This window comes from Sparus aurata, chromosome 9, assembly GCF_900880675.1.
Source record: "Sparus aurata chromosome 9, fSpaAur1.1, whole genome shotgun sequence".
In the NCBI taxonomy this organism is placed as follows: Eukaryota; Metazoa; Chordata; class Actinopteri; order Spariformes; family Sparidae; genus Sparus; species Sparus aurata.
This window is the reverse complement of record NC_044195.1, coordinates 13,474,426-13,501,578: the sequence shown is the minus strand read 5'-3', so window position 1 is coordinate 13,501,578 and position 27,153 is coordinate 13,474,426. Positions and strand designations below refer to the sequence as shown.

General features: G+C 40.7%; 1 protein-coding gene across 1 annotated transcript; it reads right to left on the bottom strand.

Moving 5' to 3' along the window:
* Positions 1 to 2: 2 nt before the first annotated feature.
* On the bottom strand, positions 3 to 21,231 carry dcbld2 (discoidin, CUB and LCCL domain containing 2). The gene is made up of 15 exons (XM_030427676.1): positions 20,835 to 21,231; positions 17,493 to 17,717; positions 15,043 to 15,180; positions 10,165 to 10,216; positions 10,009 to 10,081; positions 6,845 to 6,978; positions 6,652 to 6,692; positions 6,132 to 6,347; positions 5,031 to 5,155; positions 4,371 to 4,518; positions 4,132 to 4,281; positions 3,950 to 4,043; positions 3,810 to 3,859; positions 3,583 to 3,717; positions 3 to 2,060 (listed from the first exon to the last, which is right to left on the bottom strand). The coding sequence occupies exons 1-15, from the start codon at positions 20,935 to 20,937 to the stop codon at positions 1,642 to 1,644; spliced, it is 2,103 nt and encodes a 700-aa protein (XP_030283536.1). The 5' UTR covers positions 20,938 to 21,231; the 3' UTR covers positions 3 to 1,641.
* Positions 21,232 to 27,153: the final 5,922 nt, after the last annotated feature.

The following is a 27,153-nucleotide window of genomic DNA, read 5'->3' as shown; positions in this document are numbered from 1 at the left end:
TGTTCTTTTAAAACTCTTTATTTCTCTATTTACAATCAGTGAGAGCCACATAAACACAATCCCTCTGTGACCGGGGAGCACCAGAACTCTGTCTGTAGGTCGCTTTGGTTATTGAGCATAAATCAATGCATGATTGGTGGCACAGCTGTGTGAATAACACCTCCCCCCTCAGGTGAGGTTGCTATTCTGTTATGTTATAAAGCAGCTTGTTCCATTTTATTCTCCATCTGCGCTCCTGTCACAGAGCGTTTGGTCTGATTAGTACCACAGGTGGACAGGAGGGGTAATGCAGTCTACTGGTGCTACAGACGACGACTGAACACATCTTACTACAACTATAAGCTGCATTAAAAAACCAGTCCAAACAACAAAAACACACACAGGACTGAAAACAGCTTAACACACATACAGATGTTGATGCACATAGATACAAGGAAGGAACGAGTCACACTTTGAATGCATTAAGACAGATCAAACACCCAGTTGAACACGAGACAAATCACCACGATGCACAAATAAAATCCAAAAGTTCAGGACAAATGCACAGGAAACTCTATGAAATAATCAGCTGTAACAGATTAACCCATCTACCTCCTGTCTTTGTACCTTTTGAGCTATGAAATCACCTAACTAGGCCTTTAAAAACAAACTGTTTTTCCTATATTAAGACTGCTTTAATGTCTATTTGGCTAAACCTGCACTGTTGGCACAATTGTCAAAATTGGTTCTGTTGTGAATTAACATTGCACTATCATAGAAGAGACAACATTTGGTCTGACAAAAAGGTTATTTTTTCTGCTTGGGGACTTCACTGGATCAATCCTCCTGATTGGCCTTTTCAAAGTAACATGCAACATCTCTGAAGATCAAAACTACTTACTGTCTGTCCGCAAGAGTGCAACTACAATTCTTGGACCTGTAATCAGTGAGGCTAGTGGTGGGCTGTTTTTAATAAGCGTTTCTCCTTTTCAGCAGGATGTGTAATAAAAATAAATATCAGTAAATCATCTGAGAGTTTAAACAGGTTTGCAGTAATGGAATTACTAGAACTATACACAATTTCAAGTCATGCTTTTAAACAAAGTAAGACAAAACGTACCGTGGGAAACTAGAGTTTCGCGAGAGAAGGAATTCTTTGACTTTGGATTTGGGATACTTGATGCAACATGCAATTAATTCAGTAAGAGAACCCTTAAATCTTTGAATGCAAATCATCAGGTACATCCCCGTTTCACCTGATTCAGTATGTAACAGAAAAACATTGAAATAATGGAAATCACAGTTTCACAGAATGCAACAACTACTAAGGATCACAGAACAGGGACAGAGTCTTTATCAAATAGTAGTCAGCTTTCTCCTTTTCATCCATCCGCCTCTCACACGTGGCACGAACACATTCATCGTGTGGTTTCAGTGATAGGACTGTAATGGCACTACACAAGCAGATTGTGGCCATGCAGAAACATTTAGGCAATACAGACATCTCCAGATGAATCTAAAGCTAAGGTAGTGTTCATTCAAGGCTCGAGCCCAGGCTCCAGGGCTCAAAGGGCTCCTCCTCCTCTAACAACCCCCATATCTTTGTTCAGTGGGTTGTGTTGGCAGTGAGGGGCAGATTAAGGCCATGTGCATCCAGACTCTTCAGCTATGTCCCGATGGCTTCTGAGTGCTACTCTGAGGTACCTGATAGGTCAGATCCTCAGTGGGTGTGACCTGTCCAGTGGCGTTCTTGGGGGTGTCGTAAGCCGACCTCCCTGACTGGCTGCTGTCCGTACGTGTGAGCAGTGCGGCCGGCCCGGCACCCATGAAACTGCACACAGTGGAGGGCTGGTTCAAGGAGGAGCCCCCTGACGGGTGGCAACCCATATCAACTACAATGGGCGTAGCGTATTCAGATCCCGAAGCTGGTAGGGGTTCTGCATAGGCGTGGTACACGTCTGGTGAGATGGGAGCGTCGTACAGGTCAGGATCCGAGTATCCTGGGTCGGGCCCCTCGTCGGGTTTGAAGGTTGACCGGGCGCCTAATGTTGTAACACCACTCACCAGGGGCTGAGCATATTCTGAAAAGAGAGCATATCACAGTGTATTAATAACCAAAGACTCTTTGAGTTTATAGGTGACCTGGTGTCCACACTGTCAGCAACTGTCAAACCAGAGGTTTCTGTGAAGCCAAACAACTGAATAAAAAGATGACACAGTTTCATATAGAGCTGTAGAGATTAGTCGTGGGGGAAAGAAAAATAACCACCTTTTTTGATTAAGTATTACTCATTTTAGTCGGTTTTCAAGCAAAAATGATTGTCATTTACTGTTTCCAGCTTTTAAAATGGATAGATTTGATGCTTTCATTTAAATCAAGGGTCTGAAACTCAAATCATCTTGGGGCCACTGCTGGTATTGTCATCTCATAGGGAGGCCAGTTCAGCGCTGTATAGGTAATGTGAAATACTTCTGAAAATATTTTTTTTTATTTCCATTACTAACATAATGCTACAAAAATGTAAACAGCAGTTTGTATACATTTCTAAATGATTCATTATAAACAGTTACAGCAGATCTTGTCCCCTCCTCCCCTCATATCTGACAAACATTTGTACTTTATTTTTTCACCTGTTCATATTTTCTAAATATTCAAATAAAAAAATTAGTTTTTAGCAGTGCAAATCTTTTTTCCATATAAAAAGCTTATTCAGACCTTGCAGTAGGTCTGCCATGTCTCTGTTCTGTGTTCCCCCTGGTCGGATTAACACCAATTACATTACTTGCCCACCTCCCCTACCAAAGTGTAACTTTAAAAAAAAATCAATTGTCCGGAGGATGGACGCTACGATTACAAACTGCCGGAGGCATCTACTCCATGCTGCAGCAGGGCCAGCAGCACACAGTAACAGGAGTCACATTTAACTTTTAGCACAGAGAGAGTTGGGAGAGCAGACCGACAAGAGGGTCGCAAAGGCAGCAATTTGGCAATACGTCTTATTTAAACTTATATAATACATGATTGGCCTAATAATTTATTGTTAATGATTGTTAGTTGCTGTAATTTCTTATCCAAAAAATAAATGCTCCAATGAAGAGGAGGACAGGAACCAAAGGCTGGTGTTAAAAAAAACTGATTTCACAACATTCAAGATCAGATTTTGCAACCTTTTTGTTACGCCATAACGATACTCGCATTGCATTTCAGCTACAAACACTGTCAGTACAATAAACTCTACAGGCACTAGAGCTGCAAAAATGTATTGATCATTTTCAACTATTTAATTAGAATGTCACGGAGGACACACATTGCATACTTCCACCGAGGCCCAATTTTTAACTCCATACAGCCTAATCCAAAATCAAATAAAACATATTTTATATGTTTCAAATTGTACTCATAGATACCAGCCATCTAAATATGCCTTTTTCCATCATGATCCATTAATCCCTGAGCAATCAACGAAAAAGCTGAAAAACTGTGCAATGTTAAAGAAAGTGAGAAGAAAAATTCCTAGATCCATCCCTTTATCTTGATCTGCACCAAAAGTTAATAGGGTATTTCAGATCACTTCAACAGTCCTCATGCTAAACAGTGTTTACCTGCAGGTTCAGCATGTAGTCTGGGTACAGCACCTCTCCCTGTAAGCCGCCCCACCTCACTGCTGCTGTACCGAACTGAATCCTCCGTCTCCACCATCTTAGAGGGCAGCAGCTGCTTCATGCTTTTCCACCAGTCTGCAGCAGAAGCACAAAGAGACGCACATCGAATCACACCGGCAAACACTCACAAAACACAGATCAACCTTCGCTGCAAAGACATTACATACCTGTGCGATCCCAGTGGGGGAGATCATATGTCCCTTCAGAACTCTTTTTTCTATTAAGAGACAAAAATACTGTCATTGGTAGGCAAAACTACGTTTTCACAGGGGATTTTTATCTATGACATGATAATAAAAATGCAAACCTGTTCCTCCAGTGCCAAGCACAAACCACAGTCAAGATGAGACCCGTCAGAACCATGACCAACACGGGAACCAGAACTGCTGCCAGCGCCACATCTAAGAGCAAAAACACCAGGTGACAAATGTCTGTATTTGGGATCAAAAAAGCTTTTCTTTCTCTTTTTAAATCAAAAATCTGACGCACCTTTGCCAGTGTGAGGAGGCATAGTAGTGTTTCTGATGTCTGGGGTGTGTGTGGTTTGGCCAAGGTGAGGCGGGCGTTTCGTACCCAAAGACGGTGGAGAGTGACGAGAGGGGGGCAGCATCCTCGGCCTCAGATCTGTTCTGGGCCTCGCTGTAAAAAAAAAAATTTTTATAACTGCGTCCGAACTTGTCTTGTTTACAGGATATTTGTTTATCTACAAATCAACCACCTCTACTGACCTGAAGGAATTGCGCAGCCAAGCAGCTCCAACTTGAGTGCGATTCTCTGCTGCCATTGGGTTGGACTGATCCTCACAAAGCGGGCCTCGATTGGTGGAATGAAGTTATTCCTCACCTCGTGCAGATAGTTGATGTTGCCTTTAAAAACCTACATTAAAAAGGAGATCAATCCCTCTTATTTGTGCCAGAGATTTAAACCAAACTCCAGCTCAGTAGTAGTAGTTTAGAAGAAAACGTGTTTCAGACTGAACATATGCATAAGAAGACATAAGCTGATTATTTTCCAACTTGGCAAGCTAATAACTACTTCCCCTCCACGTCATAAGAAGCCGTGAGAATCCCAGCAGTGAGCAGCGCGTAGACAGCAGTTCCAGAGTAACAACCCGGCCACTAAATCCATATCCATTCATTATTAATGCCCAAGTGTCCTGACTTGTCTACCACAGCACTTAACTCAAACCACTGACTGCCTTCACTTCCTGCCATAAACATCTTAGTCAATACCAGTTGCTATGGAAACAGTCCAAGCATATGTCCCTACAGCTTTCTTAAGTGACATTTTTGTCCATTTGCACTAATTTGGAGGAGGAAAAAAAAACATAAAAGCCAATGACGTAATTGTTGAGCAAGCAGGGTTTATTGATTTGGTGCTTGTGTTACCTTGTCTTGTGTAGAGTTTGCTTCCCTATAGATGTTCCACTGCTGGCTATCACTGCTATACAGAACCTGGTATGCTGAAACGTAGTACTGGTATTCTCTCAGGGTGGAGCCAGTGGTGGTGATGCCTAGATGAGGGGACAGCAGAGACAAGAGGATGATGTGCAGCTGGCTTTAGTAAAAGTTTAACAAATGAAAATGTCATTTTGGTTCTAATGACAAAGATAATCTGCTGTAATCTTGGGCATGTTAACATGCCAACATTCAAAGCCTTAGAGATTCTGCCTCTGACCACAGATATCTGTACCAAACTTCATGGCAATCCACCAAGAAGTTGTTTAGATACGGCACTAAAGGCCAACCGTGGCCAGAACATTTTTTGCAGAACATTAAGATGTCACAGTGCATTTAACCTCTGACCTTTATTTTCTCCAAATATGATAGCATTATATAACCCATTAGACTTATCGTAATCTATCATAATTATCTAATTCCCTAAAGGGGAGACAATGTTCACAAGAATGAGATGGACAGAAAGTCAGAGCACCACCAACATCAAGGATATCTGGGGCACAGATCTGAAAACAGTGAGCACCATTTTTTCAGGTTAAGTGGCATCTCTTCAAAACGGTATGAAACAGTGCCCGATGGGCAGTCCTCTGAATTACTACAGGGCCGGTGCCAAATAACTGTTTGATAATAATTTGAACTTTTTTTTTTTTTTTATGTAATGGTCTGAAAATACATCTACATGAATCTGACATATTAGCGAAGAGTAATTCCATAACAAAAAACCATTTAATTTACACAACACTGATGATCGTCTACATGTGAGCAAGCTAACCTCACAATATGCAAAGTCACGGTGCTTTTCCAATATCGTGAGCTACTACCAGAATTTATTGTGTTTTTACTTATCATGTAAGAGATTCTGACATACCCTCCACCTCAGAGAAGCTGAGGCTAATTCGACTTACTTTAGCCTGTAACTTGTTACAACTGTTGCCAACTAGAGTCTGGAAAGCTGATGGAATATTTTTCTGGAGAGCTGTATAGTAGGCTTGCAGTCAGAGTGTTTATGAATGTGCTACAATATGTGGTTACCTGTGATCCTCTTCTCCTTTTTAAGATCGACCTGCAGCCACTGGTTTTGATTGCTCTGAGAAGGTGCCCACGGCGGCCCCGCCTTCTTAAGCCGTGCCCCTGATGGCGCCCACACACTGTGCTGACCCATGTTATTGCTCCATTCCCACACAGAGGAAGCAGAGAGCTGAGTGTCCGCCACACCACTGTTCTCTAAGCCCAGCGTTCCATAGCAGCCTGCAAGCACAGAGAGGCCATTAACACCATTAAAAACATCTTAAACTGAGATTTAAGAGGCCTTAATGTATATATTTTTTTATATATGTCTATATGAAATTAATTTAACTGCACTGAATTGCATATCTAAAGGCAATGTGTAATTCACTTTATATTTTCTGCTGCAGACTAATAATAATTACAGACACGGCAGGACTTACAACTAAAAAGACAGATGCTGATGGAAATAATTACATTTACAGTACTTCCCTCGGCAAAGCTATTACAGCAGCTCATGGCGCATCATTATAAAAAGGAAACTCACCGTTGGTCTTGAAGGTGAAGAGACTGTTCGACAAGGTTCCTCTGAGGAGAGATGGTTGAGAGGATCAGTTAAACATAGATCAGTACATCTAAGGTTTATTGATTCTTTTGACTGAGTAATTACTGACCGAAGAGAAGGAGTGGGAGCAGGAACACACACATTACATAAAGAAGACACTGGGAAAAGCTCTTACCCAGTGGAAGTGACATTGTTTGCCAGTGTGGCCTCATAGTGAGGGATGCCTTTGCTGCTGACCACGTAGATCCTCCCTCCCTCCGCGTTGGACACCACACCTGCGTGGATGGCTGCCACACACAGAGGAGAGGACTGCAGGATGGAAGGAAGAAAAGATGAGATTAAAGGACACTTTCTATTTCCATTGACAACAAACTGTGTCAGTAACTCAAGCCACATCTGATAAACTGTGCAGACAGGGTTCATTACACTGATAACAGATTAAAGGTTCTCTACATGAGACAAAACACAATGTCCCGTTGAGGTTTTTTTTTTTTTCTTGCTTTGAGTGACTGAGTGATACATAGATAGGACAAAGCAAGATAAGTGTTATCCAAAAACTCAATCTTTGGTGTTTTCTGATCATTTGTCTGCTTCAGTTTGTACTGTAACCACAGGAGGTTCTTTTGTGTTAGCCCACACACTTCCTCGCATCACTTTTAAGACTAGTTGGGAAGTTGGCTGCAAAACTTTTCTTCAACATCAAATACATTACAACCTAAGTTGTAATACTAATACCAGTGCATGCTGAAGGCTCACAATTCATGATAGACCATTGTGTATATTGTTGTTAATCAGGACTGCTTTGGATTTGTGAGTAATGAGCTGGATATGGCAAAAACAAACAAACATTCTTGCCTTATTATCTTTAGAGGTAGATCAATAATTAAATCACACTGATATAAGCTGATATAACTTATTGTTGATATATTGCAGTGTTTTCCATGGTGTGAGGAAGGATTTTGTTCTTCAATCAAAAAAATAAATCAATGCAATTTCAAATCATTTGATCATTATTTTATCTGTGAACAAAACGTTAAAAAAAGCTTCAGTAGATAATAAATAATCGCCAATACAAAAAGCCTAATATTGAAACTTGCTAAAGAGGTCCACCAATGAAAACTTTAAAGGGAAAAGCCTGGGAAGGGCCATTCAGTTAGTTTTGATTCAAATTTTTTTCATTCATTTGGTTTAGGTGGTGCCCAAAACAGTCTGGGGGCTGCACCTACGTCAACAAATCGTCAAAATACACTTAAAACACCAAAAACTGGCACTGTATTGTATTGGATTCACCGTACCCTACATTTTATTAAGAAACAAATATTTCTATTACAACACAGACGGGACACGCATCTTTTTCAATGAACACTGAATTTTATATATATATATATATATATATATATATATATATATATATATATATATATATATATATATATATATATATATATATATATATATATATATATATATATATATATATATCTATCTATATATATCTCTATATATATATATATCTATATATATATCTATATATATCTCTATATATATATATATATATATATATATATATATATTTTTTACATCAATATAAAAAAGGAGTGCAAGTCATTGAGTTATACTTCTTTTCAAGTCACAGATTTTAGCATATTCAATGTTTCCTTCATCCCAATAATGGAAATTCATCAAGGTCAAATTATCTTGGCTGTTCTGTTGGGATCTGTGATTAAATCGTATGTAGTCCCATTCCTAGTGGTAGAGTTCCTAAAAACAGTTCCTGAAACAGGTCCTGTACAGAAACGGGCTTACAGGTAACAATGCTTAAACAAACACTACCGCTGGTACCGTTGCAAACCAATATCTTTTTCAGGTAAGGCAGCGGGAACAGGCAGCACTGTCTTGCACTGTGACTCGAGAACAAGCGCTTAACCTTCAGACTGTGGCAGATAAAGGCTGATGAGTCAGCATGATGTCACTTTTCTGTAGAGAGGATATGGAGAGGCCCTGATGGTAATGATTCACCGCTGGTTGCATTCCTGTCCAAACCTGCTGCCACATCACTGTGAAACGGACAAAAAAACCCGGCTGCACTCTGATCACAAGCTCCTTCCCATGAACAGCTGCTGGAGTGAGGTGGAATTTTATTACTGGAAAAGACCCACACTGGAATCCACAGCTGATGGGATTGTGGGAAAGCACTGGCGACCCACACAACGACAAGCGCATGTAAACATGTATGCACATGCACACATGCACTGAAGTCAAATGCTGCCACAAGCAATCAACACTGGCCCTGTGACTTCCCCAAAACACACACCACATCCTACAGAGCGCCATACCAAACCACTAAGACAATCACACAGCACCGCTCCAAACCACCGCACCCTGCCTCCAACAGAGGAAACCACATGAACACACATGAAATGACACACGTACACATTATTTTTGTCATAAGTGGAATGTTGTAATATAGGAACCAGTGCATGGATTATATAAGAAACCTTTGAAATGGATTAAAACAAGAGAAAGTGACCTGTGGGGGGCTGCTCTGGTTGGGGCGGCTGATCCCAAGGTATGCTTCCCCAATCAAGATATTACAGCCTAGTGACACTGACACACACACACAAACACACCTCGAAAACGCATGAATGAGTCACTTGCACACACACACACACAGGTTTTCTCCAACTCCTCACTCACACTGACTCATTCTCGGGCTTTCTGTCTCTCCAGAACACACACTCGACACACAGCTCCGCTCAGCACCCTCTCACAGCTGGACTGGATTAAAGGGTTATTATTTTCGTCCAAACTATTGTCTCACCTCCCTTTCACCCGCTGACCCTGCCCCTCCTCTGTTCCTGTGGGGCACCTCGCTCCCTGAAGCACACCCCAAATCTCCTCCCTGTTCTCTAGTCAGCCAGCAACAACCCCTCACTCCCTTCTCTCCCCTCAACAAACCCCGAGCTCTGAGCATGAGGTCATCAGCCAGAGACTCGGCACCCATGACCTCACGTGCAGCGGGGGTGCTGTGAGGTCATCAGACAAGGACTCGCATGTCCACAGAGCAGGGGCCCGTTTACACAAGGAAGAGAAAAGAGGATCTCAGTGAATCAAACGGAAAGAAGTGCAGACAAGCAGCACAGAGATGGGTGGCGGCAGTGAGAGGCCATGGAAACATGAGTAAGCTAATACTAATTGTTCCTGTGGGGTAACAGTGGGCATAGTGACCAAACAGCAGGAGACCACTGGGCACCATGACTCACCTGGAAATGTGTTGAGGACAGCAACAAAAAGAAAACACATGCTGTATATGAATGTACGTAAATTGTTTACACTCACCTCTCTGTAGCCATTCGGTATAGTTCCAGAAATCTCCTCAGTGGATGTCAAGCAGCCTGCCGGACAGTACTTACTACCGAGGGAGACACACACAATGGAGTGTCAGACAGTTTGATCCCTGCACAAATATATCCACACAAAGCAAGCATTATTTACCTGAACTCTGCCTCAGGGATATCCGTTCCTTTGTGCAGACAGGTGATGAGATCTGCAAAAGGCAAAACCAACAGTGTCAGAACTGGTTTTCTCTGCACGCTCCTGCACACCCATCACCCCAGATGAAAACCGCCAACCTTTCCCAGGAAATTCATCTGCGTTATTATCTGGGATTTAAATCATTTAAACTAAACCAATAAAGGCAGATTTTACAGTTAGCGTGATTGAAAGTAATTCTTCAAACGAGAGCTGCAACAAAGGACTATTTTCATTATTGATTAATTTGGTGTGCACATTTTTCAATTAATCGTCAAGACTATAAAATGTAAAATGAACAAAGAGCAATGTTTGATCTCCGCCATTTTTGTTTGAAATATGTTATATATAAATATATGTGATAAATCGACTTATCCTTCTCAAGTTAAAACGTGGATTATGAAACAATTATCAATAACCAAACTTTACTAGTAACAGCTTTGATGGTCCGATGTCATTGCTGCTTCCAGGTTCACAAATGTGATTATTATCTCTGTCTTGTAATTTCTTATTAAATGTCTTTAGGTTCCAGACTGTTGAACAACCAAAAAAACAAAAATCTGAATATGTCGTGTATATTCACATTTGTGAAGCTAAATCCAGTGAATTTTAGACATTCTTGATTAAAAAAAGACTTCTAACCAACTGTAAAAATTGCTGATTTCATGATCTGTCACAAAATTGGTGTGTGTGTGTGTGTGTGTGTGTGTGTGTGTGTGTGTATGTCAGAAGTTCCAAATAAGTGTTTCAGTGATGAGACCACATATATCCAACAGGATGCTGTGGGCTGCTCGGAATTCCATGCAAACCCAGTGGGGGCGGTCAGTCTCATCTCGTCGTGACCACATTAATCAAAAAGCCCATTTATCTGGTAAACCAACCAGTGATTCAAGCGGACAAATACCCCCAACCGCCGCAAGTGGCCATGGTGACTGATTTACTTAGCTGTGCAAACTGTCCTCCCACGCTCATCCGCATGATCGGTAACATGACAGTAAAAACATGCATTAGCTCTTTGGGGGCGGGGGGGATGAGCTGGGTCCGTTGATGGCCTTGTTTGCCTTCAACTGTGATTCAGTCACAGAGATGACCACTTAGAGTAATTACTCTGCAGAACACATGTCATGTTATCTGAAGTCACTGAAAATGTTCCACATGACACTGTGCAGCCTTCTAAAACATTGTTTTTAAGAGAGAAAAAGCAGCGAGTTCAGACATCAGAATGTGCTTCTGTCTCTCATGTACTGCTGTATATAATAGCTACAGTATCAGTGCATCAGTTAAATCATGTCTATACCATCAGCTATCAAGCTGGCATGTACAAAATGTTGGTTTCGATATTACTAGTCAGAAGACGGTGATTTCTTGACTAAGACTTTATCAGATCTAAGACAGGCAGATGGAAGGACAGATGCACACGTAAAGACAAGGACGTTGCTGCAATATGAAGTTCTGTCTGGCACATAAGAAATTAGATATTTTGTTATCAGTACCACATTTCAGATGACTTATTGGCATTTCAAGTTTTATCAATCATTGTTTACTTTTTATTTAAATTGGCTCATTCACTGTTATCTTATTAAACTGGTTTTATTTTCATTGTCCATAAGAGATTATAAATTGACATTATAAATACATCAGAGTGATCCTTAAAGGTGGATCACAACATGCTTTAATCTCTCTCGCTGCATGTTTCACCTGCTGCTGCAGGCTTTACCTTAAAGGCACTATGTAGTTTTGGAGAAGATAAAGATTTATGTAAAAGTCATTGTGTGGTGATTTAGTCCAACATGTTTGCCACCAGATGATCTTAAAGGTCAATGTCTGAGAAAGGCTGAATGACACTTCTTCGGTAATATGCTATCACATTAGAGAAATGTAAGCAGCTTCTCACAGACAGGAAGTCTTATGATAAAACCACAAAATGTCATTACTACTTTCTATTTCTCTCAATTACTTTCACTTCCTATTGCTCCTTGTTCCTGTCCTTTACAAATTTTCTCTCCAACTCATCTCACTTCACAAGGGTCAGTCCTCATTATCCCCCGTCTGTCTCTGCTGGCTTTTACCAGCAGCAGTCCACTGAAAAAAGCCACAACTAAACCATGAATAAAGTCAGTCCCAATTTACATTTTGCACAGAAGAAGAGGGCTGTAACTCTGCAATGTGACAAACCCCAGCCACAGACACACTGAATGCCAATTATGGATGGAGGAGTCTTTTTGTCCAACTTTACATACATCTGTTTCTGCCACCCATCTGTATTCACAACTGTCGCACATTAAAGTGAGAATACAGTTAAAAATGACCAAAACCAAGACGACCCTGCACACAGCAGCTGAAATCCCATTTCCACGACTGATCAGTATATAACATCCACAGCAGAGCAGCCCCTTATCTCTGCTGTGTGTTTAACTACATTCTCAATGGTGAGCAAACACCACATCGTAAATGGCATGTGGTGTACACTCACTTGGCCTCCAGCAAAACTGTGGACACAGCTCAAGTCAAGTTATGTTCAGTTGGTACTCTCTTTCAATGAACTGATACCTCTGTTTGTTTCCAGGATAATGGGAAATATACTTTATCTTCTTTGACCCTTTAAAATACATTGGTCCTGACATGTAAACAGAGTAAACACTGGACAAAACACATTAACGCAAAAAAGAACATTGAAAAGCTATTTTATAAAATGCATTATGCCATGTTTCTCTAAATATGGTTTAGAGATCCTCAGAGGTCCACATCACAAGTCAACAATCCAATCAATGGAAACGCTACAGATTATTCATTTTCAAAACATGCCTAATCCAAAAGGGGCCTGAGGTCTGATTCCAATTTACCACAAATAATTAAGATCCCATCCATACTGCCGTGGACCCAAACAGAACCAATAGGGAGAGAAAACACTTTTAAAACTCTGTGTCTGCATCGCGAATGGAAATGTTTGTCCTTTCAGTTTCACACTTTTTATTTTCACCAATCTTAATTATACTATTAATTATACTTTATTATACGATACTATTTTAGTTAAATTTTGTGTAAACATTACTGGTCCCCAGATAATTAATCCTACTGACTTAATGATGATTAATTTTTCCTCTAGTGTCACAGATAGAATCCATATTTATCTTCAAGACTTGTGTCTGTTCAAGACTTTTGCTTTATGGCCAAATACCTGCAGAGCTGATGACATTCCAATTAGCTTCAAATACATTTAATGTAAGGTTGAAAATGTCAGCATGCCTGCAAATTTAATTAAGATTATAAATTTAACTTAAACATAAGCCTAAGTCCACCTCACTGAGCCACTGGCCTGGCTATAGACTGTAAAATGTAGCTAAAGCGCAGGCGCGCCATACACAAAGGCTGTGACGTGAGTATGGTGGCCCAGGGTTCAGGAACGACCTGTGGACATTTGCTGCGTGTCAGACCTTCTCTCTCGTATCCCATTTCCTGTCATTCTTTAGCTGTACTGTAGAATAAAGCCATGAAAAGGTACAAAAAAAAGAAATTCCAATATCCAAATAACAGGACCTGCAACTTTTTTTAAAAGATGAAATATGTCATACCATACAATTATAGATAAAGCATCATGGAGATACAGAGATGCTCTGGGCAGCAAATAATATTTTTCAGACATACAGTAACAATACATACAGTACATATACATAGAACAATACCAGACTGTCCCATTGCATCCGGTCACATATCGCCTATTCTGACCCACAATCTTCTGCGCTGTAAATGAAATCTCAAGTCGACTGAGCTGCTGAGAGAACGGACAGATGACTGCTCATTGGCTGCATTCTAAATAGCATACTTCCTCAGTGTTTACTCACTTAAAATGTACTTCAAATCCAGACGACAACGGATGTGTGAGCAAGAGGGTCAAAGTTCATATGTGATGTTATGATGAAGTAGTATGTCCCAGTTGGATGAAGACTGCATGCAACAGTGTGGTGTAAGAGGAGCTGCAGTGTGAACTAAAAGTAAAAAGAGAAGTATGTGCTTTGGAATTCAGCCATAGTCTAATTCTCCTGTGATGACTAAGATGCGCCACATGATCAGAGTTGATAGCATATACCACAGTCCACACTGATTCATGAGCCTATTAGACATACTGTATTGCCACACAGCTGAGGTGCCGAGCAAAGACCTGACCCGGCCTGATTCATATGTTTCCTGTATTATTGTGTTTTGTGAAATGCTGCTTTTATACATTTATGGTTTTTGTCTTTTTTTGTTTTCTTGGTCTTTGCATCTCAGGTAACCACTGTACATGATTGGTGATGATGGTGCAGCAACCATCATACATGTTAGATCTAAAGTCCACCCAAGTTGTACAAATTCTCAGCGTCTGAACCTTCTCAAACCCACAACTGTAGGGATAGTTTGTGACTGACTGCGTAGCTAACGTAAGGCGACGTATGAAGTTTGTACACAACAACAGAGATAAGACAAATGCAACACAGAACCTGACATGTACGTGCAAGTCTTTTCAATACAATCTAATTAGTTCGGAACAGTCAAAACTACGGAGGTGGCGCACAATGAAACAGGTGTCATGAGACTTAGATTAGACTGTGGCACGCGTACACACACACGTACGTACACACACACACACACACACACACACACACACACACACACACAAAACCTCTCCAAAAAAAAGTCTCCAAAGCAACTCTTATACCAGGGGCCAAAACAGAAAAGTAACTAAGCTCAACAGTGAGATGACATCAACAAAACATCATTCCAGTCTGCTACACCTCCATTATATACACCCACCCCTCCTGCACACATCAGCAGACGCAGGTGAGTGATATGAGAGTGTGTTACCTGTGTGTTCAGTGGTCGAGTAGGACAGGTAGAATCCACGCCCACTGTGGTGGGTCCCGCTCATGAACTGGACAGTGACCTGGTTGCCAGTGGCCTCGATCAGCTCGTTCACCTTCAGACCCAAACCGCAGTACTTCACTGAGAGCATAGGGATACAGGACAAAGACGTTTTGGTTAATTTTACAGGTTCCTTTCAATAAACTTGCACTTTGTTGGATATAAGTGCAGATTTTGTGGTTGTAACTAACTGAGCAATAAACCACCCATTTACTCTGGGAAAGGATGAAAAAGCAGAGATGTAGATGACTACACGCCTCAATAAATAATATAAAGGGTTTTGCACATTTTAATATCTTTTAGGTGTTCACAATCCAGTTCTAAGGGAAGCAAACATTTCCCAGTTGCTGGTGACTAATGTGTCAGTAAAATGTAAAACTTCCTAGTACTTATCCTAATTAGTACCTAGCTAAGTGGGAGAAAGTGTATAAATTAATGAATGAGCTTCAGGCAGGAGAAAATGTGTCGGAATTTCGTTAAGACTTTTATTAATGAAATCATTTTGGACTGAATCAAAGCTTAACATTCTGTCATATTCTATTGATTTACATTACTGCAAACTCACAGTGAAGCAAGTTCCAACTCAGCCAGACTACTTCAGGGGTCTTTTAAGAGCAACATAAAATCAAGAAATGGCCCATTCAATCCTCATCCACAGCTCTATGTGTATTAAACTGTACATCTACAGGTCTGATATCCAGCCTAATTTTCATCATCGGTGACACTCATTGCAAGCTTGCCGGCAGCACTCTGGCATGAGACCAGCCGTGACTGTAGGCTCATCATGTGCTTAATGCAATGTCAGTCACTGCGTTTACATGAACTAAAGTAACCTGGTATTGTATACTGATCGCATGAACATCATGTAAGCAATTGCATCAGGGAGAGGAATGTGACTAATAAATGCACAATCTGACTCTACTGAAGAACAATTACGAAACTCTAATGCCTTCTTTCCACCATGCACATCTTTATGGCGTTGCAAGCGAGACACAGACTTGTTCACGCAGCTCTATATTCCACAAGGAGCATTTCATACCAAGTGTCAGGCTGCCTGATAGTGTTAACTTGCTCCAGTTGTGTTTATGTTGTCATTTTCCAACAAGCACTGCCTAAATGGCCACAATCAGCTCCAGCAATTGCAATGCCAATGTACCTGGTAGAATCTGGGGCTAAGTCTTCCTCTGCTGCACAGGCATGTATCTTTAATAAAGTTTAAAATATACTAACCTTGGTTAAACAAGCCTAAACACTGACCAGCTGTATGCAGATCAGGATTCACATTATAGAGGTAATGACAGCAGGTTTTAATACGTTCAACAATTTCCTGACAGGGAAGAAGCTACAGAATGCATGACAGATATTGATTGGGAGAGGGCTAAAGACCTAGTTTGTTCCGAATGGTCACACTTGAAGGCAAAATACAAAGGCAACCGTCAAAGAGACCCTTCTTAGATGGGATATCATCTAAATATATGGAAAACACTGCATTTTTTCATAAAGTCTCCCTTGGAATCATTTGCCAGCCTGGCTCTCCTAGGTTTAACTCTGGGTTTGCATTTCCACCGCAACTGGGCTATACCTGCTTGACGGAGTGTCTTAAACTAATGGCTTGTCCCAATGCCCAAAATACTATCGAAGAATCACTGCTAACAAAGTGACTAACTCAGTTACAAACATGTCTTAGTTCTTATAGCTTATTCACAACAAACTCCCCCCATTAGTTAGTCATTTAAAAGCTTTATTATGAGCAGCATTGCAGGAAACGTCGTGTTTTCACCAGCAGTAACTAAACATGACTACTGGAAAAGCTGAGAGCAAACACGACAAAGCAGTAAAACACAGCAGATGTTTGAAAGTACAGCCAGGATGAGAGAAACTAAAGAGATTCGGTTAGAAGCTACAAAAGTACTGAGAGCTGATCACACTGACATTTAAAAAAAGTCTCTCTCTCTCTCTCTCTTTCCTGCACAGATATGAGCTGAATATCAATTTTAGGGGGAGATGGGTGCTTGCTACGGGTTGGCCACAGCACGTCCATCGTTGGCCGGCTTAGTTTGACTCGGTGTGACCAAAAGGATTGGTGCAAAAATGGCAATAGTGTTGAAGTCATATTGTTCACATGAAAAGTGACACAGTTGTGTAAATAATGGGAAAAGAGAGCCAGTGAGAAACTTTTTCTCACCTCCATGCGCCTGGCCAATCACATCACATTCTAGTATAGGATAGTAGTATACTGGTGCCTTAACTTGAGTCGTGAAGGACTACTCTAGTGTGTATTGTAGTTTGGTCTATCTAAATTGACTTGATAGCATTTTCATTTAGGCAAGAATTAATCGCTTAAATTGAGGCGTCATTTAAAGTAGTGTCTGGTAAAAGCTTGTCACTCTCACCAATCTCACTCCTCTCAGGTCCAATGCCGTTGTAGAGGCGGAGGTAGTTGACCTGGCAGTCACTGTCTTCTATGTCCAACTCGGCAAAGCGAAAGTGGATCCTGTTCCCGCGGGGAACGCTGATCTCCCATTCACACACCGTGTCGTTTGGGTACGTCCCCGGGTAACCCAGAGAGGACAGAGTCCCACTGCTCGGGCCAAGTACACTGGGGCCACAGCCATCACCTGCAGGACAACACACACACACACACACACACACACACACAGTTTCAGCAAAAGAAAGGATGCCATTAATAAAGCACAGACAGAGGGGACACAGTAAAAGACATGCCCAAAGCAAGAGTTGGTATGACTCAAGATTTATGAGACAAATTTTCACCCAAATAATGTAAAAATGAAACATGCTGTTAGCAGGGGCTTTAATCATATGGCTGTCTACACCCTAGAGCTCGAATGTCTTTAAAAACTGATATAAACACATAAATGAGCGACACGGTTGTACTGGGTTATGTGCAGCTTCATTTCAATGAACACACACACTGTTCTTTATTTTTTAGTCAATCCTATATACACCACCCAGCTGTCAAAAATACTCACTGCTACATGAAGTGTGTTTATTAGCAGGTGAAAATAATGCACCTTCCTTTGTTTCGGTTCTTAGGCTAAAAACTACAGTGCGCAGATGTGTTAAGAAGCAACTCCGCCTCTTTTAGAAATGAAACTAGACAGTTTTCAAGAGATGTATCTGTTTTATACTGAATGTCACAGATAGGACAAATAAGTCTGACAAATAAGTCAGACTGATTAAGGAATATGCCAATTTGTTATTTTTTTCGTGTCAACTAGAATACCATCACATTTTAAATTCAGATTTTTCTTAAATTTCTTGTTTACATTTACATGTAGTGATTCTGCTTGTTCTGGTCCATCTATGAATGCGAATTGAGCACATTCGTTTCTTTAGTTGGCATACAAAGCAAGGGATTAGGCAATGTAATAGATACAAACATTACTTTTCTCATCCACAACCCAGTGCATGTTTGGGGATTTATTTATGTTCATATGGTATGGATCAAGGTAGTTCCATCCATCTATAGTACTCTGGCATAAATACTCATGTATGAGGTAATGTGTTAAAGTTTTATTCACGTTATGTTTTGTCTTAGCCGACTTCCTTTCTCAATTTTCATCTCTCCTGGAATTCATAGTAACAGGCAATCAAACGGAACGCACCCCGTTCCCTTTATTACATTTCATTTCAGTTCAGAAATCAACAAAATATATAAGAAACATGTGGTTGTTATGAGAACCTTCACAGCAGAAAAGACTACAGGTGAGATGATCAGACTGATTTAGACTGAAATCATTAGGCTGCTGGTTAAACTCCTGACCACATTCTGCAGTGTCTTTTAGCAAGACATCGAACCCCAAACTGACTGAGAATGTGGTGGGAAAAAAATGCAAGATGTTTTGGACTACAGCTGAAATGATCGTTCTGTTATTGAACTTATCACCGACAGCGAATAAAAACACCAGATACTCATTTGCAGCCAATCACACCAAGACAAGATGCTAGAAATGCATTGCCGGCAAAACCATAGTTTTCCATGGTACATGTTGCATTTTTATCTAGCAAACTTGAAAAGCTTTTAGTGCAAGGCCACTTTCTCCATTAATTACATACAGTATGATGGCCAGTTGCACATGCAGCCTCGCTCCACCACGCTAAAACAGGCGCTTCCAAGCGACCGTGCATGCAGGGACAAGTCTCAGTGTCCCTAGCTCCAGCCACTCAAATGTCATGTGGTAGTTTTACTTTTTTGGGGCCATAGGATCCTGCAAATCTTTGGGATGTCAGGATGTTTTACAGACCAATCAATTAATCAAGAAAATAATTGGCAGATTAATAGATAATAAAACTAAGTTAGTTGCAGCCATACTTTGAATACAAATATCTGCCAAATGAATGTAATGCATTGCAATTAGATTCAGCAGAGAAGTTGGCTTTGGGTTTTATAGACAATCAAAACTTTTGGCTCTTTCGACCAAAACATTAAAATCCAAGAATGTGATTTTATTTGTCTTTTGGCAGCTAAAAACCACACAGTTAAAATTTAAGACAATTTAATGAACCTTGAACTCAATTTCATACAAAATTATGAGCTCAGTCTTCTTTTTTTTTTTTTTTTAAGGAGAATCCAGTGTGTCTTCGGAGCTGTCAGAGAGCAGAGGCATTGTGTCTGTTGATGCTGTGGACTCATGGCCCTGAGATAACACTCAACAGTCACGCTTCATGGTGCTAAGTGGATGTTCTGGAGTTACGTAAGAGCCTCTCAGTGGACACTATCCAGATGAATAGGACAAAAACAAAGCTGCTTCCCCTCACTCTGACTCACATACTGAACAACTGCATGGCATGCAGCAGGAGTTCAGATTACCTTACTAAAGTTACCCCTCAGGCCTCAAAAACAAACCTTCACACAACTTCGTTCTCTCCCTTGACTGATCTACCATTACCACACCAAATACAAATTCATGATGAATGGGGGGGGGGAGAGACTCGTTATAATTAATGCGAAATTTAGAGTTATGACAAACTGTGTCCACGTGTTTACACCCATACCCCCACTGATACCCCACCCCCAACCTCTGACCACCTGAGGTTGCCTGCGGGCTCTAAAAACCTAACGAATACCCCTGTTTGGGTACAATATGGCGTAAAGTGAACCGACAACAACGAAAACACGCTGAGCTTAGAGCTTTGTCGTGTGTGTCGTTAGTTCAGTTCACGGTGGAGTTTTGAAACTGGGCTACCTGAGACTGGAAACAAGGCCACAAGCTCCCAAATGTGCCGTTTGCCTCGAACACAGAGAACTTAAAGCCAGAGTCCCTTAACAAAACTGGGAATTTAAAGGTTGCTAGCTTATCGCGAAGCGCACACAAGCAGCAGGCTGTGATTTTAGACTTCAAACAAATACTTTAAAGCCACACGTTAATTCAGCAAGCAACTGCTCCGCCAAGCAGCAGCTAATCGTTCACAATGTCAGTAGTTTTTTAAGAACCGGTTTGCCTGGTTTCACTACCCCCTTCTTCAACCAAACACACCATGACGGGCGGCGGCAAGCGGTGTAAACCGAGCAGAACTCCACGTACACACGGCCATGTAAGGTAGGTTTTAAGTTCGGCACACAATAAACAGTGTACCGTCGCCGTGGCTTATCTCTAAAAAAAAAAAAACATCTACAACTTCTGCGTTCACACTTTTACTCCAGCATGGCCGCACGTCGCCGCCGCAGCCACACTCAGCTCCTCCAGTTGTCGCCTCAGCTGTGTGCCACCAACCTTTCTGCGCTCGACAGCCTTCCGTGGTGAGATTGATGAGAATCGACAGGACGAGAACCCCGGCCCCAGTCGGTCCCCTGCCCACCATTACCGCTCTGCCCATAGCAGCCTGCAGTCTGAATGCATACTGCTCGCTTCTGGACCGGCTGCACCGCTTCAACCTGTGCCGAGGTGGGGAGGGGGATACAAGAAGCTAGCGTCCGACTGCCCGAGAGCGCCTCAGCGCGAGGTTTCCTCCGCGAGGGTGTCCTTCTGTTGTCGGTTAACAGTCCAGTGGTTAGCGACACTCTCACTATGGAGGTAACTGCTCCATACACACACACACACATACACACACATCCAGGCTGTGGAGCCACTTCCTCCACTGAGCTCCTCCTCCTGATCTGGGACTGGGATATCCGAGTCCCCCAAGTGGTGTGATCCCAGATTAACCAACACCCCCATCAGAGTCTAGCCTGTAATACTACAAATAATGATAATAATAATAATGGAGAAAGCTTTCACAACACAGCCTTGTCAACAACAGTAATATATAAAAAGCTGACAACAGACTCCATAATAAATGATTTAATAGAACAACATTCATAGTATCATTATTAGTTCAGGAATAAGTTTGTGATTTTTTTGAGAATAAAGGTGTCTTATTACAGGTAGAAAAATACATGATGTAGGGTAAAGATATAGAGGTCTAGAAGTAGGCCCACAAGAAAAGGGTTGTTCCAAAAACAAAGTGTTCTCATAAATCAATGACGTATGGTATGATACAAGTATATAGCTAATACAAATTTACTAAGGTTAAGAGCTCATTCTTCTAACTTCTCACCATTTATGTAATCAGGTAGATATTAGGGTGTGTTGAAATTCTTGTCAAGGTGTTTTTTGTCAACTTATTACAAGATATTCCCGAAGTAAAGGATAGATAGATAGATAGATAGATCATTACAAAGTCCCATAGAGAGTACTTATAATGGTAAATGACTCACAGCACAGCTATAAATAATGCTCAGTAACAATCAGTAACGCCTGCACTTTTCCCTCTATGACAGGTCTCTACATGTCTGGTGAGAAAAAGCTCTGTTGTTCTGGTCCTTTTTTTTCCAGAGAGTTGGAATCAAGCACCGTTTCAATGTTGTAAGCGGTCCTAGTGGTGCTGGGTTTCAAAAGTGTTCATTACTAGATACAAAAAAATGAAATAAAAACTAATCATATAATGAATAAAAACAGATGAAAACTATTGTCTAACCATTAAATTATAATACAATCTCAGTTTATTATTAAGAAATCTTATTTTACCTTGTTTATTTTCACACCAACGGAGTTTATTGAAGGTCATTTTGGTTAAATTCCAGCAGTTTTAAATTCAAAGATGTCCCTTTTCCAAAGTTTGGATTTCACAACTTAATTTTTCTCAGTGACTGTTTCTTTTTTTTATTGCGTAATCTCACTTTTCATCAAGTCTTTATTTGCCCATCAACACAAACCAAAGAGTCAGTTGCGCTCCTCACAGGCATCTTGATTATGTTGCTGGGAACCAAAGCGCTCTAGTTAGAGTACATAACATGGGATTATCATTGTGTGCATTTCTGTGCACATATGACCAACCTGCAGTGTGACCACTCCTTGATGGTTGTTAGAAAGTGTTACTTTAGTTTGTTGTGGTAGAGGTATAATATAGGTATAATGAGAATCTTGGGGACAAACTTATCTGAGTACTTTGAGTCCCACACAATAACAATCTAACAATTAAGCATGACATCTGCAAAGTTGCTAATGAATCCAACTGTCAGATGAATGCAAATGATTTTTTTTTAAAAAGTAGTCTTGCAAAATAGAAGTACAGTGCTTATGTAAATACACACTGCTACTTACCATCTGTGGTAAATTACATAGCAGTAAAATCCGCCTAGACATTGTGTTGTTGTTCATTCACTAGGACTTATGTAATGACTCAAGTGTGTTCCATCTGTTTCATAAAGCATAAAGAACTGCGTGAGCTTATTGAACCTTTACTCGCCCACACTTTATTGTTCCATCAATGTCTCGTCCTTTCGGCTGCGAGCTTCTTGTCTCTGGGATGTCAGAGGCAACCCAAGACGTTGATTCTGTGTGATTAACAGCTGGGCGGCGAACATTATACGCCCATGGTTCAGCTGGACATTTCAGAATGGTACTTTAATGGGAAGAAATATTCACTTGTTATTGTTCTATACACCCTCACTTGGAAAAGACTTGGTTAATGTGATGCTGTCAGAGTAACCAATAGTAACATGTAGCAACAAACACAGTTTTTAGCCTGTAGCCTGTGAGTAATATGTCGGATGATTCAGAGTTTTTTGTTCTGGATGGATAGGCCAGTGTGTGTGTGTGTGTGTGTGTGTGAGAGAGAGAGAGAGAGAGAGAGAGAGACTGTGTGACTGTGTTTCTTCATCTCTGTGTGCAGACTGCAGGCAGATGTCCATGAGGGTGTAAGAAAGTGTAATGTTCAGAGAGGCAGCCAGATAGTCACTCATGCTCAAATTGTCCTACAGTTTTTCTTTCTCTCTCACACACACCCTCCGTCTCAGACTTTCTTCTTCTTCTTTTACATTACCTATCCAACACATTTGCACAGGGGGGACTCCAGGATATTCACAGCGGCGGGCTTACTTCTCAAGACATCCCCCTTGAGGGACAATTTTTACAAATTCCCTAAATAAGGTCTGAATGTAGATGACAAACATACATGCATGTTCAATCCAATATAGTTCAGTTGAACACCCTGCAGCAAATGTCATTCAATTCAATTCAGACTCAGGCTCCAAATATAAGACAGGACCATTACATTTGCTAATTTACATGCAAAAGCTCAATAAAAGAGTATGTTCTAAGAGAGGAAAAAAGTATACGTTAGTGTCTTACAGAGAGCATACTGTACCACTGTCTCTACAGCTGGCACTGGTAGTATGGGGCGCTAAACCTTATGTTTGATTAAACCAAGATGGTTTCATTTTCAGAGACACTAACACAGCAAAAAATCCCTGTGAGTATATTCTTAAAGATGTATTTGTTTAACCCTTGTTTTTTCTTGACATTGTCTTTACTTTCTCATTGTGTGCGGTCCAGAAGACCTCAATGTTGTGCGTGTAAAAGACAAAATCTTTTTTTTTTCTCCCCTTCAAATGTTTGCTTTTCTTTGCGTTTGACTGTATCAACACCAGTGTATGTTGAAGTGGTGACCCTCTCTTAGCCACAGACTGTGCTTGCGCATTTGATAAAGTTGACAAAATACAGAAATGACAAGGATAAGGCATTATTATTACACCAAATATGGCAATATTTAATGTTTTATTATTTCAAGATGAAGGTAGTGAAGTGTACAGGACAACGTCATATTGAGTGGTGTTTCTAAATGTGCTGTATGTCCTCCCTGATTACATACCTTAGGGGGGCAGAATATGAGAAACACTGACAACATAATGTAGTCCAGTGTACAGCATCTCCACAAACTATGCCCTAAATGATAAAATCTACAATATGTCAATAGTTAAAACTGAATGTTTTAGGAATCATTAAAGTAGACTCAAGATCAGCACAGTTTGTATGGGATGGCATTGTAGATTGTACAGGTGTGGCTAATAAAGTGGTTACTGAGTGTATCTTTTCCTTTCATTTGCAAAAAAAAAAAGTCACACAGTGATAAGTAATTGGACAGCATGTGGCCCTACATAGAGATATGAACTTATGTTTGGGGTCAGTTTGGCTACAGTGAGCTCCCTCTGGATCTTCATGTGAAGGAAGACAAGACGACCCAGAAATCAAAATCCTATTGATCAGAAACTCTCACAGAATTAGGAAAAATCTGGGCTCTGAGCTGATGAAACAAGACTTAACTCACCAAAAAAATGTTTTGTTGACTATGGTTTAACGGTGACTAGATTATGACTGAATTTTAATTTTTGGGTGAATATATCCTTTAAAGAGAGTATAAGAAGCAGAATATTAGGGTAAAATTGTCAGAGAGGTGTTTGCTAATTTGTGTGGCACTGGTTTATGGTGACGTTGTATCGGACTCTATTACATTGTGCCACTTTTCTAAAAGTGTACTGTCAAATATTATATGTGTAGAAGTAACAAACAGTGGGTATTCCTTAAAGAGCTATAGTATAATATTCAATATATACATTGTTAATGACAATATGTCCGCTCCTTGTAATAACAAATGGATAGATGTGGTCAGAACTCTATCATTTCTACTGTACTGACTAATATAATGTTCAGGCCCAGAAGTTTTGCCAATAGAAAGACCAGTCTTTATCTAATGCTTAGTATTGATCAGATGTTGGCGAGAGATTGCTTGGTAGATGGACTGTGTTAACCAACAGAATCTAGCTACACATCATTATCAATTCCCAGTGTTTTCTGGTTCTTTCAAGCAGCACAGGGGATTTGTAAGATGGGTAATTGATGATACTGCTTAAAAAGCTATTAAACATTAATAATTTAAACTGGTTGTCATTATAATGACTGTGATGAACGTTTACAGTGGGGACCTCTGCTGGAGAGGAAGAACTGTTGAGACTAGATTGTGCCACTCGGTGGTCAAAAAGTATTATCACAAATTTGCAACAGCCATAACACCATTTCTCTCACTCCCTGGTTGTCAGAACTATGTTATATGCCTTTCGTCACCTTTAGCTGACATATTAAAAGTCCATATCATACCTGAACTGAGTGCTTCTTGTAATTTCTGTCATGTATTTGTTTCAGTGCAAGCCAAAGCGAGGCTTGACCCTGCATGAGTAAATAATTTTGTGTGGGTTTCGAAATTGACGGTTAGTTGAGTATCAAAAGATCTTTTCTTTCATTTCCCATGACAGATGATTTGATAAGGGCTTGGCACAGCCTTTTAGGGGAGAAAAGACAGTTAGAGCTTAGTCATCACATGCCTGGATCCTGTCTGGACCTGCTGATCCCAGGTCTGAGCTACAATCACTTCTGGAACCGATGCAGGGAGCAAATGGCACAACCAAGCTTCCCTGCAGTGTAGGTGACATCCCCAAATCTGGCTGTAACCAGTGCCAGCAATTATGTAATTTGCAAATGTAAAAGCAGATGCTATAACATAAATCCCATCAAAACCCACTGAGGTATGTGAGAAAATATTTAACCAAAAGGCCAAATGATATACACTCAAAATAGACAAAGAATATAAACTAGAGTAACACTCAGCAGAGCACATACTTCCGTCAAAGCCCAAATGTCCCCTTTAATTCAATCAAGCCTAATCCAATATCAAACTCAAATCTCTTGTTTCACTTGAAACCACCCATATTTGCTTAAGCATAATTCAAGCTCACCAAATCCAGGATCCCCATGAATTTGTACTCACTCACAGATACCAGCCACCACGTAAATACCCCTGATTTCTTTCTTCTTCTTTTTTTTTAATCAAGATCCATGCATTTTACCCTGAGAAATAAAAATAAAAATAATCTCAAAATCTCACAATGTTAAAGAAAGCGAGAAAAAAACATGAATCTGCCCCTTTAACTGCAGAGTTTTGTGTAATCTAGTGTTGTGTCCGTCGCGAACGTGTCGTTCAAACGAACGAATCTTTTGAGTGAACGAAGTGAACGGAATCACTTCATGAACTGATTCGTTCCTTTCTCAGTTCAGTTGAGCTCAGCCGTGGGCATGCCGGCTGGGAGTGGAACTGCCGCGACTCATACAGAGAACTGTGAGGACGTGATTCACGTTCGCGCTGTGATTCGTTCATGATTTGCGAACCTACTGCACACAGAGAACTGTCACTGAGGACGTGATTCTCGTTCACGTACTGTGCTGAAAGTGGCGCTGTGTCACTCACTCACTCAGGGCAGAGGAGTTGATTCACGTTCAGTAACTGTGCTGCTAAAACTAGCGCTGTGTTGCTAACATCCGTGTAGCATCATGTTAAGTGATTTTACTGTGCACAGAAGACACTTTCACCATGTAATAATTTTAGTGCATGTATACCACTCACAGCAGCGCTGCGTCTCCCGCGAATGATTGTGTACTATAGTCCTTGAACGCACCGTCCCTCAGTAAGTGAACGTGATAGAGATTGGATTCATGGCTCTTTGAGGGGAGCCGGATCTTGGTGAGCCGTTCCTTTCAAAGAGTCGTTCAAAAAACTGGCTCATTTGACCAATTTTTATATTTATTAAGTTTTAAGAAGCCAGCCTGGTAGTAACTCATTTTATCTTGGAAATAATCACTAGGAGGTATGATGGGGTGAGATTTGTAACAAAATAATACACAATTAGATATCCCACCAATATCGCAGTTTGAACTATTCTGA